This window comes from Aptenodytes forsteri, unplaced genomic scaffold, assembly GCF_000699145.1.
Source record: "Aptenodytes forsteri isolate BGI_AS27 unplaced genomic scaffold, ASM69914v1 Scaffold404, whole genome shotgun sequence".
Lineage (NCBI taxonomy): Eukaryota > Metazoa > Chordata > Aves > Sphenisciformes > Spheniscidae > Aptenodytes > Aptenodytes forsteri.
In genome coordinates this window covers 3,993,258-4,005,929 of record NW_008795629.1, presented here as the reverse complement: position 1 = coordinate 4,005,929, position 12,672 = coordinate 3,993,258, and the positions used below count along the sequence as shown (strand labels likewise).

Sequence of the window (12,672 nt, the reverse complement as noted above, 5' to 3'; positions counted from 1 at the left end):
CGGCAACGCTGCCAAGAGAGAGCAAGCACCGACGGTGTCGTTGAGTCCAGCTATACGCCGACCAAACATCCACATTTTGGCAAGTCGCAGCCTTGGTGCCCGCATTTAAGCCGTCCACATTGTAGTGTCATTTTTTACTCAGCACAGGTTTTTCAGCACCAAAACCAGGCCCAAGGACTAGAGAAAAAAATTGGTGGGCGCAGCGAGTTCAGCACAGCGGTTCACAGCATCGCTGTGGGCATCCCTCGAGCCCTGCTCAGCCCCGGGAAACTTGAATCCCCATTGCTCTGCTGGGCCTTCCTGAAGCCTGTGCTGAGAAGTAAAATGGGGAAGGAGCTGGCAGTGTGGCAACATTTTTTTTTTCAGTGCAGAAGAAATCCGAAGAAAAGGAAAACTCGACCACATCCCCATCTATTGGGCAGGTCTTTATGTGGGAGGAGGGGGAGATGGGTACCAAAGGACCTGCTCAAACACATTTTGGGAAGCTTCCTGGAAACGAGCCAGTTTATCAGTTTGGTGTCATCCTTTCTTCTGAGGCTTGGCAAGAGTCTGACCTTGTATTCGGAGCTGGGTTTTCAAAGGACAAATAACCCAGTGGTACTGATCTGGGCAGGCCTGACCAGTTCAATGTTTGTGGGCTCCGCAGCCATAAAACACGTGTAGTGCAGCCCTGTGTGTGACTGCTCCCTCGCCTCTGCAAACACCGTCCATGCTGAGCAAAGCTCGCCAGCATGGGCTGGCTGTGCCAGATGCCTGCAGACCTCTGCTCCATGGATAGTAAGGGAGCAATTGCTATCGCTTCAGCTGAACTGTCTGGAAAAGCCATGACATCATTTTTTAAAAAAAACAAAACAAAACAACAACTCTGTCAGGAGGAGGAAATGCAGCCATGATCCAGGAAAATACAGTATTTATTTTGCAAATGCAGCTGAGCAAGTCAATGGGAAATAGAGGTCGCGGCTACGCAGCCTGCTTGTCTGGGGCAAGCGGGGCTGTCAGCCCAGCCCAGCCCAGCCACTTCCAAAAGTGACAACTGCAGTAATCAGAGAGGTAGCGAGCTCAAAGACAGGCAGCTCCCGACAGAGAGGGGTGAAACCTAAATACGTGTGTCAAATGAGGACAGTATGTGTGTCAAAACCCCATCATGAGGACAACCGGCTTTACTAAACATTAAAAACCTACCAGGGAGAGGTGGAGAGGGGAAGCAAGTGAGGGACCAAGGTGGGAATGCACTTTTTTGCTATTCCCAATGCTCAGGCAATGCCGCATTTGGTGTCATTTTTCCCCTCACCCTGTGCCTAACACGAGTAAGCTGGTGAGGACTCGTGCTGGGCTCAGCCCTGCTGAGCAGTCAGCAGGGTGCGCCCAGCTTGTGGGGTGAGAAATAGGCTCCTGCCCCGGGAGGATGCACGTGAAGAGGTTTTGCGGCCAAGAGGACCTCACCCCACGAAAAGCCTGCCCCGCAGCAGGCGGACGCTTGCTGCAGGCTGCCAGGCAGCCATCCTGCCCAGCCAAATCAAACAGCAGGAGGAGGGAGAGGGTGACTCCAGCTCAGTGCTCAGCCCTTGCTTTTTTGGGAGGCTTCTTCACGTGCCAGCAGATCTGGTCTGCTGGGAGACAAGCCGGAGGAGCTGGGGGTCCTGCAAAGCAGTGCTGCAAGTTGGCTCCCTGGCTTCTTGGCATTTCCCTTCCATGCAGGGTTGCTTTGGCTGTTTCATGTCCCATGGTGTACTGAAAAGCCCATCCTCCAGCTCCTCCTTACTGCAGGCCCTCCTGACCCTGCAAACAGCCAGGCCCTCCCTTTCCAGCTGGTGCTTCCAAGTCCCCCCACTGTGAATCACCCCCAAAGCCCTGCACCAAAATGATCCATGAATTAGCTAAACTAAAAGTGAAACAAGCCCTGTGCGGCTCAGACCCCTCCCTGGGCCATGTTGAGCCATGCCCTGGCTCCACACTAGAGCTGGTTGCAGCCGGTCCTGCCTTTGTAATTCAGAGAAGCTTTTTCCATGAGCGTCTTTGGTTTTCTGCAACTAGCGAGCCCTCACCACCAAAGAGCTGCTGGGTTGCTTCCACAGAGCACAAGGCACTTGCATGCACCCCGAGCATCCCCACTTCCCAAGGGCCTGGTCACCCCGTGGCTTCACTCCCCAGTTCTACACAGCCACTCAAACAGACCAAAGTGTCACCTCTCCCTGCCGGGGGAGAGCAGGGGGTCTCACTCAAGCTGGGCTGTCTCAGCTCTGGCCCACAGCCAGCGTGCAATGGCTGGAAGCCCAGAGATGCTATCGGCCAGCAAGTTCCTGGAGGGGGTTACAGACCCTGCTCCATGGAACCATTGGACAAAGCCATCGAACTGGCAGCCCCCACCCCCACCCCAGGTGCTGGAAAGCAAGAGGAGCAACAGGCAGCCTTCCTCCCTGAGCGATTCTGGCAATTGCATCAGTTTCCAGGAAATATAAATAACTACCCGGCCATCTGGAACCGGCCCTGGGCTGGTCAGCAGAAGGTCTCTCCCAGGCTCTGCCCTATTTCTGCCGGCTACTCGGTGCAAATGCAGAAAGCATCAAGGAGGTGGCACAGTGGGACAGTTCCCACCAGGATGCAGAGCAGTGAGCTAGAGTCTTCTTCTGACCTCATTCCAGAGGTCACTCAACCCTGGAAAAGGCTGCTTCAGCCAGCCCTGCCTTCAATGCAGGGCCAGAGCTGCGCCAAGCCAAGAGCTCATGCCGGAGCTTGGGATGCTCAGCCCCTTCCCGGGGCACCGACCGGCCTTCAAGGTGCTTAAGGAGAAGGACGGGCAAGAACAGACCCCTCACTCCATCATACTTCACTTTTCTTCATTTTATTCTTTTATTTGTACAGCTATATTTTACAGAACGCATTAATGCAGTTTAGACACAGCCCAAACCCTGTCTCCCGAGATTGTTTATAACACAAGCATGTAAAATAAGACCAAAAAAACCAAAACCAAAAAAAATAAAACATTTCCCGATAGAGAGTTCCACCACAACTCCTTTTGCAACATCAGGCTGTACCTTGAAGAAACTGAGCTCAATATAGTCCATACATTGAAAACTTCCATTGAAAAGAAAGGCACCGTGCGAAACCACATTTTACATATATACAGACTGAGAACTAGAACAAAAAAAAAATTACACTTTATTATTATTTTAAATTCCTTCTGCAGCTTTGTTGGTTCAATACACACTTTTTTGTAAATTGTAAACCTTCACTTGCAAAAAAATACAAATACACTGATGCATTTAGACAAAATATTTTCTTACTTGTACAGATGCAATACTTTAAAATATCTCGTTAAGTGCTCTATCATAATAAAGATTCTCAGAGTGGCTTCTGCCTGCAGAGTCCAACTGAGCCTTTAATGCAATAGATTCCTTCACCTTTGGTTAAAAAAGTTAAAGCCCTCTCTTTAATAGCATACTTTCTCTTTAAAAGAACACACATTTTGCATACAAAAGAAAAAATCTGTTCCCATAAATCAACATTACATTCCTCATCTTCAAACGGCAAAGGCTGTGAAGGTTAGACTCCAGAGTTTATCAACACTCCACTGCACAGACATTTAAAATGACTATTTTTATTTTTTATGTTTTATATACAATAAGATCTGAATAATTTTATTTTTCTTTTCCTTTCACATAACTGGGAAAAATAAAACCCGTGTATTTGTAATTTTTTTTTTTCATTTCTAATGTTTTTCCACCTATCTGCATTATGGGTTTAGAGGCACTCCATCATGTGATGAATTTTTTTTTTTTTTTCCTTTTTCTTTTAAAGTGTTGCAAGTATCCTTTGGACAGCTTCTCCCCCCACCAAGACAACCTCCTCCTGGGAAATCCTCTGCCTTCAGCAGGCCTTGGGGAGCTCTGGAGGCACCTCGCTTGCTGAGATGCGGTACTGCACCTTGGTGTTGGTGATGGCCCCGTGCTTCTGCCGGAGGTGAAGCCGCAGCTGGCTTTTGTGGCGGAAATGCAGGTTGCACTTCTCACACTGCAGGGCGAGAGGCAAAGGCAGAGGGTGTGAAACGCGATGGTAGGGGACACGTCCTTCCCTTCAGGGCTGGGGTCCAGCAGCAAGCGCCTGTCCTCCGCCAGCTACCCCAGGATGCTGCACCCATTATAGAGGTGGACAAGGGAAAAGCGGGGACGTGGTGGGAGAAGCAGCACCCGAGGGCACCCCATCCCAGGCTTTCAGCAGCACATTTCGGTTTATGGGATGCACAAAGGCTGAGGTCCCTTAGGAGAGGACCCTGGCTCTGATGGATGTAGTGTCAAGCTCCTTATCTAGATGCTCAAACTAGCTACAGGGCTATTTCGGGAGCTGCTTTTGACCCCTGCCAAGCTGGATGGCTCCAGAGGGATGTTTGGACGATAACCCCTGCTCCGATTCCCTCTCTAGTGGATGGGGAAAGCCAGAAAAGCCTCAGCAAATAGCTGGGAGCCCCCAGGGCTGCAAGCAAGGCAGGGCAGGCTGCTTGCTCGGCGCAGGTGCCACTGGCACAGGGAACCCCAGGCCAGGCTGCCTGTTCCTTTTCCCCCATCCCCGCACACAGCGGGCAGCTGTAATTTAAGCCACAGCTATTTGGAGAAGTGTGACCTTCTTCCAGATGGGGTGGAAGAAAGGAAGAGCAGCTAAAGATGTACCCAGCCTGGGCTGCACGTCAGTGTTTCCAACGCAGCCGCTCACGACAAAATCCCACGTTGGCATCAGCACGAGACGGGGCACGAGGAGCAGGGACGTGACCTTGGCGTGGGGCCTCATGAGACTGGCGAAGGGCACTGGGGTGCTGCAACCAGCCCATGCAAATGCTCTGGTGTCTTCCCAGCCCCCAAGGTTTGGCAGCATCCTCCCCCAGCCCCGGCTGAAAGCCCCCCCCAAAAAAAGCAGGGTCACTCACATGATAGGGTTTCTCTCCCGTGTGGATTCGAAGGTGACTTTTGAGGGTCTGCAGGTGCCGGAAGCGTGTGCCGCAGATCTCGCAGGGGTACGGCTTCTCCCCAGTGTGAATGAGCACATGAGCACGAAGGTGGGCCACCTAGAGAGAGCAGCTCTAGGTGAGGACAGCCCCAGGGATGAGGGCATCCCACCGGGAGTGGAGTTCTGCCCAGCCATCTTTTTTTTTGGTCTATTGGTTTCTAGCTGGGAGTCAGGGCCACACATGTCTGAGGTCTGATATCTCCAATTCTTAAGAGCAAATGGAGGAGAGGAGCTAAAACCAGCAATCGGGCTTCCTACTAAGCCAAACTGGCCCACATGGACCTTACGGCCCATATTTATCCCACAACACCACGGGAAGAGCTGCCCAAGGCAGTGAGCATGAGCCATCAGCCTCCTCCCTGCCATGAGGCATCACTGGTCTCGGGCAGGAGGTCCAGCCACGTCCCACCTCCCCAGGCACTGCAGGTCCCAGAGGCCACATGCACCTGGACAAATCTGGCCCCGCAGGTCTCGCACTTGTAAGGTTTCTCTCCGGAGTGGATGCGCGTGTGGGTTTTCAGGTTGGCTGGCCGGTTGAACTGTGCCCCGCAGATGTTGCAGCGGTACGGCTTTTCTCCTGCAGAGCCCAAAAGAAAGGGTGAGGGATTAAGTACAGGCATGCTCAGCCCCCATGATCCATGGTGCTTCCCAGAGCTAAGTCCCTTCAGGTGCCAGACCCCATGGCATGAAGCACTAGCTCCAACTTCTGTCCCTTTTGGAGATGGCTGTGGACAAGCAGCATCGGTCAGGACAGCTCAGGGTGTCCCCAGAGCAGGGTGAACACAGGAGGTACCTGAGCACTGCAGGTACCTTTTCTTTTCCGGGTTGGGAGCTGCAGCCTTCAGGGCAAGAGAGAAAGTCAGGCAGCTCTGCCAGCGAGGATTAACAGCATCGCTCTTCCTGGCCCCGCGACAGCGGCTGGCACCTGCGTCTCCCTACAGCTGTCAGTAAGCCACCCAGGGCCACCTGGCTCCCTTTGGGCTCCTCGTGGTCCCCAGCACATCCCGACTCGGCCATTCGTCACCTCTTTAGAGGAGCGAAAAGAGCCGATAGAGTGGAAAGCCAAGGCATGCCCAGTGACCTGGCTCCCAAGTCATTATTCAGTTATGATCACCGCTGCTGGTCCCCAGTGATGGGGGGAGCTGCAAAAAGGTTTTAACTAGTTTCTTTAGGATGGTTGAAGATGGGCTTGACAGGGAGTGGGAAACAGCCATCGTCCATCCCTTCCTGCCTTTTTCTTTTATTTCCAGGCTTCGACCCCACAAACCCTCAAACACTGCCCTGGCACTTGTGTTGTCTCATTCACCTGTGCAGCCCTCTTGGAGCTCAGCTGAGACCACGGGAATTTATGTCTAATTCAGTGCAGCAGCACTGAGTTGTCAGCACAGACTTCCCTTCCCCAGCTAGTGAACTGGCTGTTGACATGTTAAGCATTAATAAAAGCATGAAAAAAAAAAAACCATCCCTAGGTTTGTCAGCAAATGACTAAACCCTTAATATCCCCTTCCTTTCTCAGCTTTTATTGTGCTGATTCACAGAGTCCATCCATTCACAGATTTTTCCTATCAGCAGAGTTTCTGCCAGGCCAGATATGATCTGGATTTCTAGGATGTAGGGGGAAAAAAAAAAAAATCCCAGACTTACTGCTAAATGTTCTTTTGATTTTTTTTTTTTTTTTTTTTTTAAGTCTACCACAAAGTAACCTGGAGGCCATGCATCTGCTCCCAGCCATGCATTTTGCAAGATGCCTTTAGAGGTGGTGGTGCCCAGTGCTTCACAGCAAAGGAGCTTGAGCTCCATCCCTGCTGTGAGGCCAGGCAGCACCTCCAACATTCCCAGGCTTCATGCTCTGCCCAAGGGTTCCCTGGCAGCCCCAAGAAAAGCACCTTGCTCTTCCCATCAGGGACAGCTTGTGACACAGAGCAGGGGACGCTGCACCTGGGACAAACCCAGCCATAAACACCCGCATGCCCAGCAACCCACAGCCTCCCCAGTAAGTCATCCCTGTGGCCAACACTGTACCTGTGTGGACAGTTTTGTGGCTGGCAAGATTCCCCTTGTAGCGGAAGGAGGCCTGGCAGCGGTCACACTTGTAGGGCTTGTCACTGTGGACTTGCAGAGAGTGTCTCTTGAGAGAGGCCTCCTCGGAGAACCGGCAGTCACACTCGTTGCAGAAGAAGGCTCCGTTCTCTGGGAGGGCACAGAGGAGAGCAATGAGATGGGCAATGTGCGGGCAAGCTCCTCGATGGGCTACGGGATGGGTTTGGGATGGTGGAGAGGGGCAGCCAGAGCACGTGTTGGAACAAGAAACTGATTGCAGACATTTGTGGTCAGCGGTGCTTGCACCGTGCCATTACCTCCTGACCTCCTTGTGCACACAGCAACAACATGCATGGTTTGAGAGAGCAAAGTCATCATGAGCCACCTCTCCTTCAGTGCGACACAAGCTGTTTCCAAGCAGCCAGCATCTCACCTGGACATCTTTCAGAGAGGTCCACAAAGGCACCCAAGTTATCAGGTATCCTCCAAAGGACGGATGCTTAGCTCTGGAGCAACTCCAGCACCTTTAGAGGTCTTAAACCTTTACATGTACAGATGTCTTCCTTGAGCATGGGAAGACCATCATCATCTGAAGCACAGGGCAGGTCCCCCCAGTAGGAGAGTGCCTAACTCTTAAATGCTCTATGTAGCTTTGAGCATCACCACAGTGGGGTTCCCTCTGTGGATCTCTGCCGACACCACAGGTGACAATTCTGCATTCCCCCTCCCTGAGCTACAGGCAGATGGGTGCACAGATATTTGTCTCTGGGCTTGTGGAGTTTTGCAACAAGATTGCAAGCCTCATTATCTGCATTTCTCCAGATGTGCACATCGGGCTCCCTGATAATGAAGATATCATGACGGATGTATGAGACACACCATCTTGCCCAATCCCCATTAGGGTCATTACATCTGCCAAGCTTGTTCTCCTGTGGTTCTGGTGGGGTGGGGTGCACATTGTTTCCTGTCCTTAGCTGCCAAGTTTGCAGCAGGTGACTAACTCCCTGCACAAGGTATCTGGACAGTGCTGGGGAAGGGGAGGAAGGAAGCAATTCCCATGTGCGTGTGCCCCTCACATGCATGCACACAGCTGGTCAGCCAGTTAAGAGGGGACGGTAAAGCACCTTGGGATCCACCAGCATTAGGGACAGGTCTGACTGCCTGTCTGGACACAGGGCACCGGTTGGATGGGTCCCCAGGCTGCACAGCCCCCTTGCCTGCTGGTTGAAAAAGGCGACCAGGGATGCAAGACTCACCGCAGCTGGAGTCAGAGTATTCAGACTGGGTTTCCCCCATCTCCTCTCCAAAGTTTGAGCCAGGGGTATGAAGGCACATCTCAGCATGTTGTGGGGACTGGCAGCCACAGGAGCTGCACTTCGACGAATGCATGTACAGCGGGGACTGCCCTTCGCTGCTCCGAGGGGACCCATCCCGGGACCTGTGGAAGGACAACAACGCACACATCCATGAGAAGGCTCTTGCTGTGCTTGAGCTACTGGGCCCTTGTTTGCACCCTTCCAGACACAAGGGACAGCCATGTTTTATGGGGACACTTTTGTGGTGAGACGCACAGCATAGCCCTGATCAACAACAGGTCCCTGAGCCTCAATCCTTCAGATGCCCATCACCAAATGACCTCAAAGCTCTCTAGGAACACCCAGGTCCAGAGGATAGCATACTGATCCCTGGTAGTTTGGCCTTTCCAATGCTTACAGCCAACCAAAAGCTTGAGGCACAGGGAGTCTGATGAAAACCAGGTTGGGCAAATCCAGGCTCCAGAAACCGTCCAGAGCTGCCAAAGTGAGCCAGGGATTCCTGATCCAGTGTTCCCAATTCCATCACCAGGCCAGGCTAGCACAACTTAGCCATGGCTGGCACCCAGCCGATGTCACTGGCAATGCTCCACCAAATGCAGAGGCTTCCACCTGCTCATGTCTGGACTCCCCAGCCCAGTGCTACAGCTAATTTCACACACTTCCAAACTCTCACCCCTCTTCAACGCAGGGAGTCCTGTCTATCGTGGCAGGGGGGAAATCTTCTCACCTGTTAACGATATTGTTGAGTCTGCTCGCTTGTGGGATAGTAGAGTCTTCTCCATTCACGCTCATCTTGGTGGGGGATTGCACATTGAGATGCTCCGGCTCCATGGACTGCTGGCAAGTGGACATGGGCATGTAGCTGCGAGGAGAGAGGGTTCCCATCTCGTTCTGGTCAGCACTGTCTTGCTTGGTGCTCTGATTGAGAGAGTTAAGGACAATGAACTTGTACTTCTTCCAGTTGCAGGCTTTGGGGTCTGTGGGGCTTTTGGTGAAGAGGGAGCCGGAGCTCTGACCGATACGGGCGTTCTTGCTGCTGCTGGACTCGGTTGGTGAGTTGGGCTGACAGTCTGACTTCTGGGGGCTCTGGGGGCTGATGAGTCCCTTGCGGTCCAGGGGGGTGTTGGTGGGCTCAAAGTGCTGGCTGATCTCATCCTCTGAGGAGGTCCGCTCCTCCTCTTTGGCCACTTTGTCACAAGAGAAATAGGGATTGTTCCGGATCGAAGGGACAACAGGTTTGGGGCCAGAGGCTACGCTGTAGTGCATGTCACTCCTGGCTTCTTCAGCAGCACCTTCTTTCGGAGCATAGATGGTAGCGTGGCACATGTTGGCCGAGATGTCGGTAATGGTTCTCATGTACTCGGTGGGGATTGTCCTGGAGCTGTCGCATGGCAGGATCCTCTCCTTGGGGAAGGCACCTGCCCTCGAGAGTTCGGAGAGAGGCATCCTCATCTCCCGCAACTCATCATCCACAAGGAAGCTATTTAGAGGGAGAGGGCTGTATCCATGGTAGGAAATGGGGGATCCAGACAAACTATTGATCAAGCCAGGTGCAAAGGCCCTCCCATTGCAGAGGGACCCATTCTGGAGAGGCATGCCATTCTCTGAGACATCTCTGCTCCGATAAGCCATCACCTCTGGGTGGCTCAGCATCCGTCCAGCCAAAAACTCTTCCCTTGGGGTCTTCACAGCAGACACCATCTCTGCTTCACTGGAACCAGGCAAAAAGGAGGGAGACGCAGTCATTTTCAGCCCGTCAGGATAAGTTTGCAGATACTTTGTCAGTTCTCCCCCCTCCCACCCAAACACACCATCCCAGGCTCTCCAAAGTTCACTCACAGTGCTCACCTAGACTTGACAAACCTTCGGCAGGTATCAACCACGTGCTCCATCTGCAGGTACAGTGCTGTGGCCATCACGGCCATGATATTGTTCTCCCTCAAGTTCAGGCGGGATGTATACATGAAGTCCAAGAGGATGCAAAACCCCTCAGGGTTAATTTCGGGGTCCAGGTTGATGACATTCAAGTTGCACTTGAGCTGATCAGTGAAGATGCTGTAGAAAAGGCCACTGCAGAGAGGAGACAGGAGAGAAGACAAGTGTTATGACAATTCAGAGGAAGAAAGGAGAATTTGTCTGAAATCCCTTAGCACAGAGGGGTTCGTGAATGGGAAGGGAGGAGGAAGCAATTACAGAATTTCCTGAGCTTCCCCCTTATTATCAAGCTTGGTTTCTCAGCTTAGTAAGCGTCTTCTGCACTGCACTTTTCCCAACTGGAACAGCCTGCTTTTAGATCTCACCTGCTCAACAACTCCCCACTGCCTCCATTTAGAAATTCCCCTTTTTTTGTTGTTGTTGTTCTTACCACCACCCCCTTCCCACTGTGACTCATTTCTTTCAGAAGCCTCTTGGGGCATCCACGCTCACTCTTTAACCAGAACCAAAAAAAAAAAAAAAAAAAAGGAAATGTTGGCAAAACATTTTTCAGATGTCTTAATAGTCAAACCTTGTCTTTTTCAAATCTTTATACCTTGTCAGCAGGAGACCCTGGAAGGCATCTGCCGTAATTCAACTGGGCAATGGTGGGATGTTAATTAGCATTCACTAGGAAGCAGTTCCAGCAATCCTAGGAGCTGGAAAGGGATTTCAGACCCCACCAGGCTTGGGAAAAAAAAAAAAAAAAAAAATCAAAGGTGGGTGCAGCCAGCAGCCTGGGACTCAGGGAAGAATAGCTCTAAAAATAGCAGCGGCAGGGGACACTGCGGTCACAGAGGACTCGCTCACCCCAGTGAGCATCCAACCCTCCCTCCCCCCTCCTGTCCTGTCCCTGCAGAGCGTTTGTGCTTTGCCTTCAGGGATGTGCCTCACGTCTGCTGTGCTCCTGTTTGTCTCCATGGGCTGTGTGTGGGCAGATGTGGGCATGCAAGGAGAGAGGTGCGGGCACCGTGCTGAAGGCAAAAGGTCTCAGCTCTAATCCCATTGCAGGTACAAATTTCTTGGCAGCCTCTTTCAATTCTGCTTCTCTGCCTCTGTTTCCCTGCCTGTAAACCCCACGAGCCTCCCTGGAGCTGCAGCACTGTTGCTGGTGGCCAAAGGCAGAGGGAGCAGGGAAGGGAGGCAGGGACAGGACCCTGCTCTCACCTGCAGGCCATCAGGACTGTTTTGTGGGCTCTGAACTGCTCCCGGTTCACAATGATGACAACGTCAGTCAGGATATCCCGGCTTCTAAGGCGGTTGAGATTGAGGAGGACATCGCTCGCATGGCGGGTGAACTGGATGCAGCTGTCTGCCGGCGAGGCCATCTCGAGTCTGCTTGAAACAGAAGCGGGAGGAAGATGGGAATGGAGCAGCAGCCAGGCAAGTACCCTAAACCCAGCAAAGAGACAGCCGCTGCTCTGGGATGTGCTCAGATGGCCAGCTGCCGCTGGTAGGGACAGCACCAGCTCCTCGGTCCCAAGACAAACAGCCCTGTACCACGCCAAGCGCCTGCCAGGCTGCCCGGTGAGGCCTCTTGGCCAGCAGCGAGACCTGGCATGTCTCAGTCCCACCCAGCAAGCTGGCAGGCAAAGGCGACCAGACCCTCCTGAGGATTAGCTAACCGGCTCCTCTTTCTCCCTGCCTCACCCATGGCGGCTCCACCCCAGCCCACTCCTCCCACCACCACTCGGGTTCATCTCCATGAAGTTCCCAACGCAGCTTCCCAGCCTTCAGGTCCTCCTCAGGAGCCATCCCCCTCATCGATCTGCTGGCTAGCTGCAAATCCAGCCATGGGAATCAAAACAAGCCTTGAAGGTCCCAGCTGAAGCTGAAGGATTTCAACATCTGGAAAATCCAGCCCACAGTGGAGCACCAACCCTCACCCACCTGCAAACTACTTTCCGGCTCCCAAGTGGCAGCCACTCTGGAGAAGACCTGTCCACAGTTTCCCAATGAATTGGTGGTGGCAGTGAGGAGCAGAACTCATCTAACCTGCTGGGCTGCTACCCACACCACAGCCCAGTCTCTCCCAGTGAGCAAGGCTTGGGTTAGTCGAGGAACACGAAGCTTTCCCCCTAACACAACACCTGTTGACCCATCTCAGAGGTGTGCTCTCAACCAGCACCCAGGAGAGCCCACATCTCCCTGTGCCTGAAGTTTGGGCTGGAAAGTGCATCTTCAGCGTCAAATTCCTCCATGATCAACCCCCTCCCACAACCCCAACTCCTCCTCCTTCCCCAGCGGCATATGAACATGCAGTATTTTCTACAGAGCAGCTGCTCTCCTGAAAACAAATTCCAGCTGGGTCTAATGAAACATTTCATTCAACATGTAAAGGGAA

General features: G+C 52.6%; 1 protein-coding gene across 2 annotated transcripts in view; it reads right to left on the bottom strand.

Moving 5' to 3' along the window:
• Positions 1 to 3,771: 3,771 nt before the first annotated feature.
• BCL6 (B-cell CLL/lymphoma 6) overlaps positions 3,772 to 12,672 on the bottom strand; it is an 8,989-nt gene continuing 88 nt past the window's right edge. Inside the window, exons 2-9 of one of the 2 annotated variants that reach the window (XM_009282362.1) lie at positions 11,496 to 11,663; positions 10,203 to 10,424; positions 9,082 to 10,065; positions 8,295 to 8,476; positions 7,021 to 7,188; positions 5,445 to 5,575; positions 4,919 to 5,056; positions 3,772 to 4,011 (exon numbers count right to left, since the gene is read on the bottom strand). In XM_009282362.1, the coding sequence (XP_009280637.1) occupies positions 3,868 to 4,011; positions 4,919 to 5,056; positions 5,445 to 5,575; positions 7,021 to 7,188; positions 8,295 to 8,476; positions 9,082 to 10,065; positions 10,203 to 10,424; positions 11,496 to 11,656 (2,130 nt within the window). In that variant the 5' untranslated portion in view covers positions 11,657 to 11,663 and the 3' untranslated portion in view covers positions 3,772 to 3,867. Of the gene's footprint in view, positions 4,012 to 4,918; positions 5,057 to 5,444; positions 5,576 to 7,020; positions 7,189 to 8,294; positions 8,477 to 9,081; positions 10,066 to 10,202; positions 10,425 to 11,495; positions 11,667 to 12,672 lie in introns of both variants that reach the window. The other variant, XM_019472891.1, reaches the window with a different exon arrangement.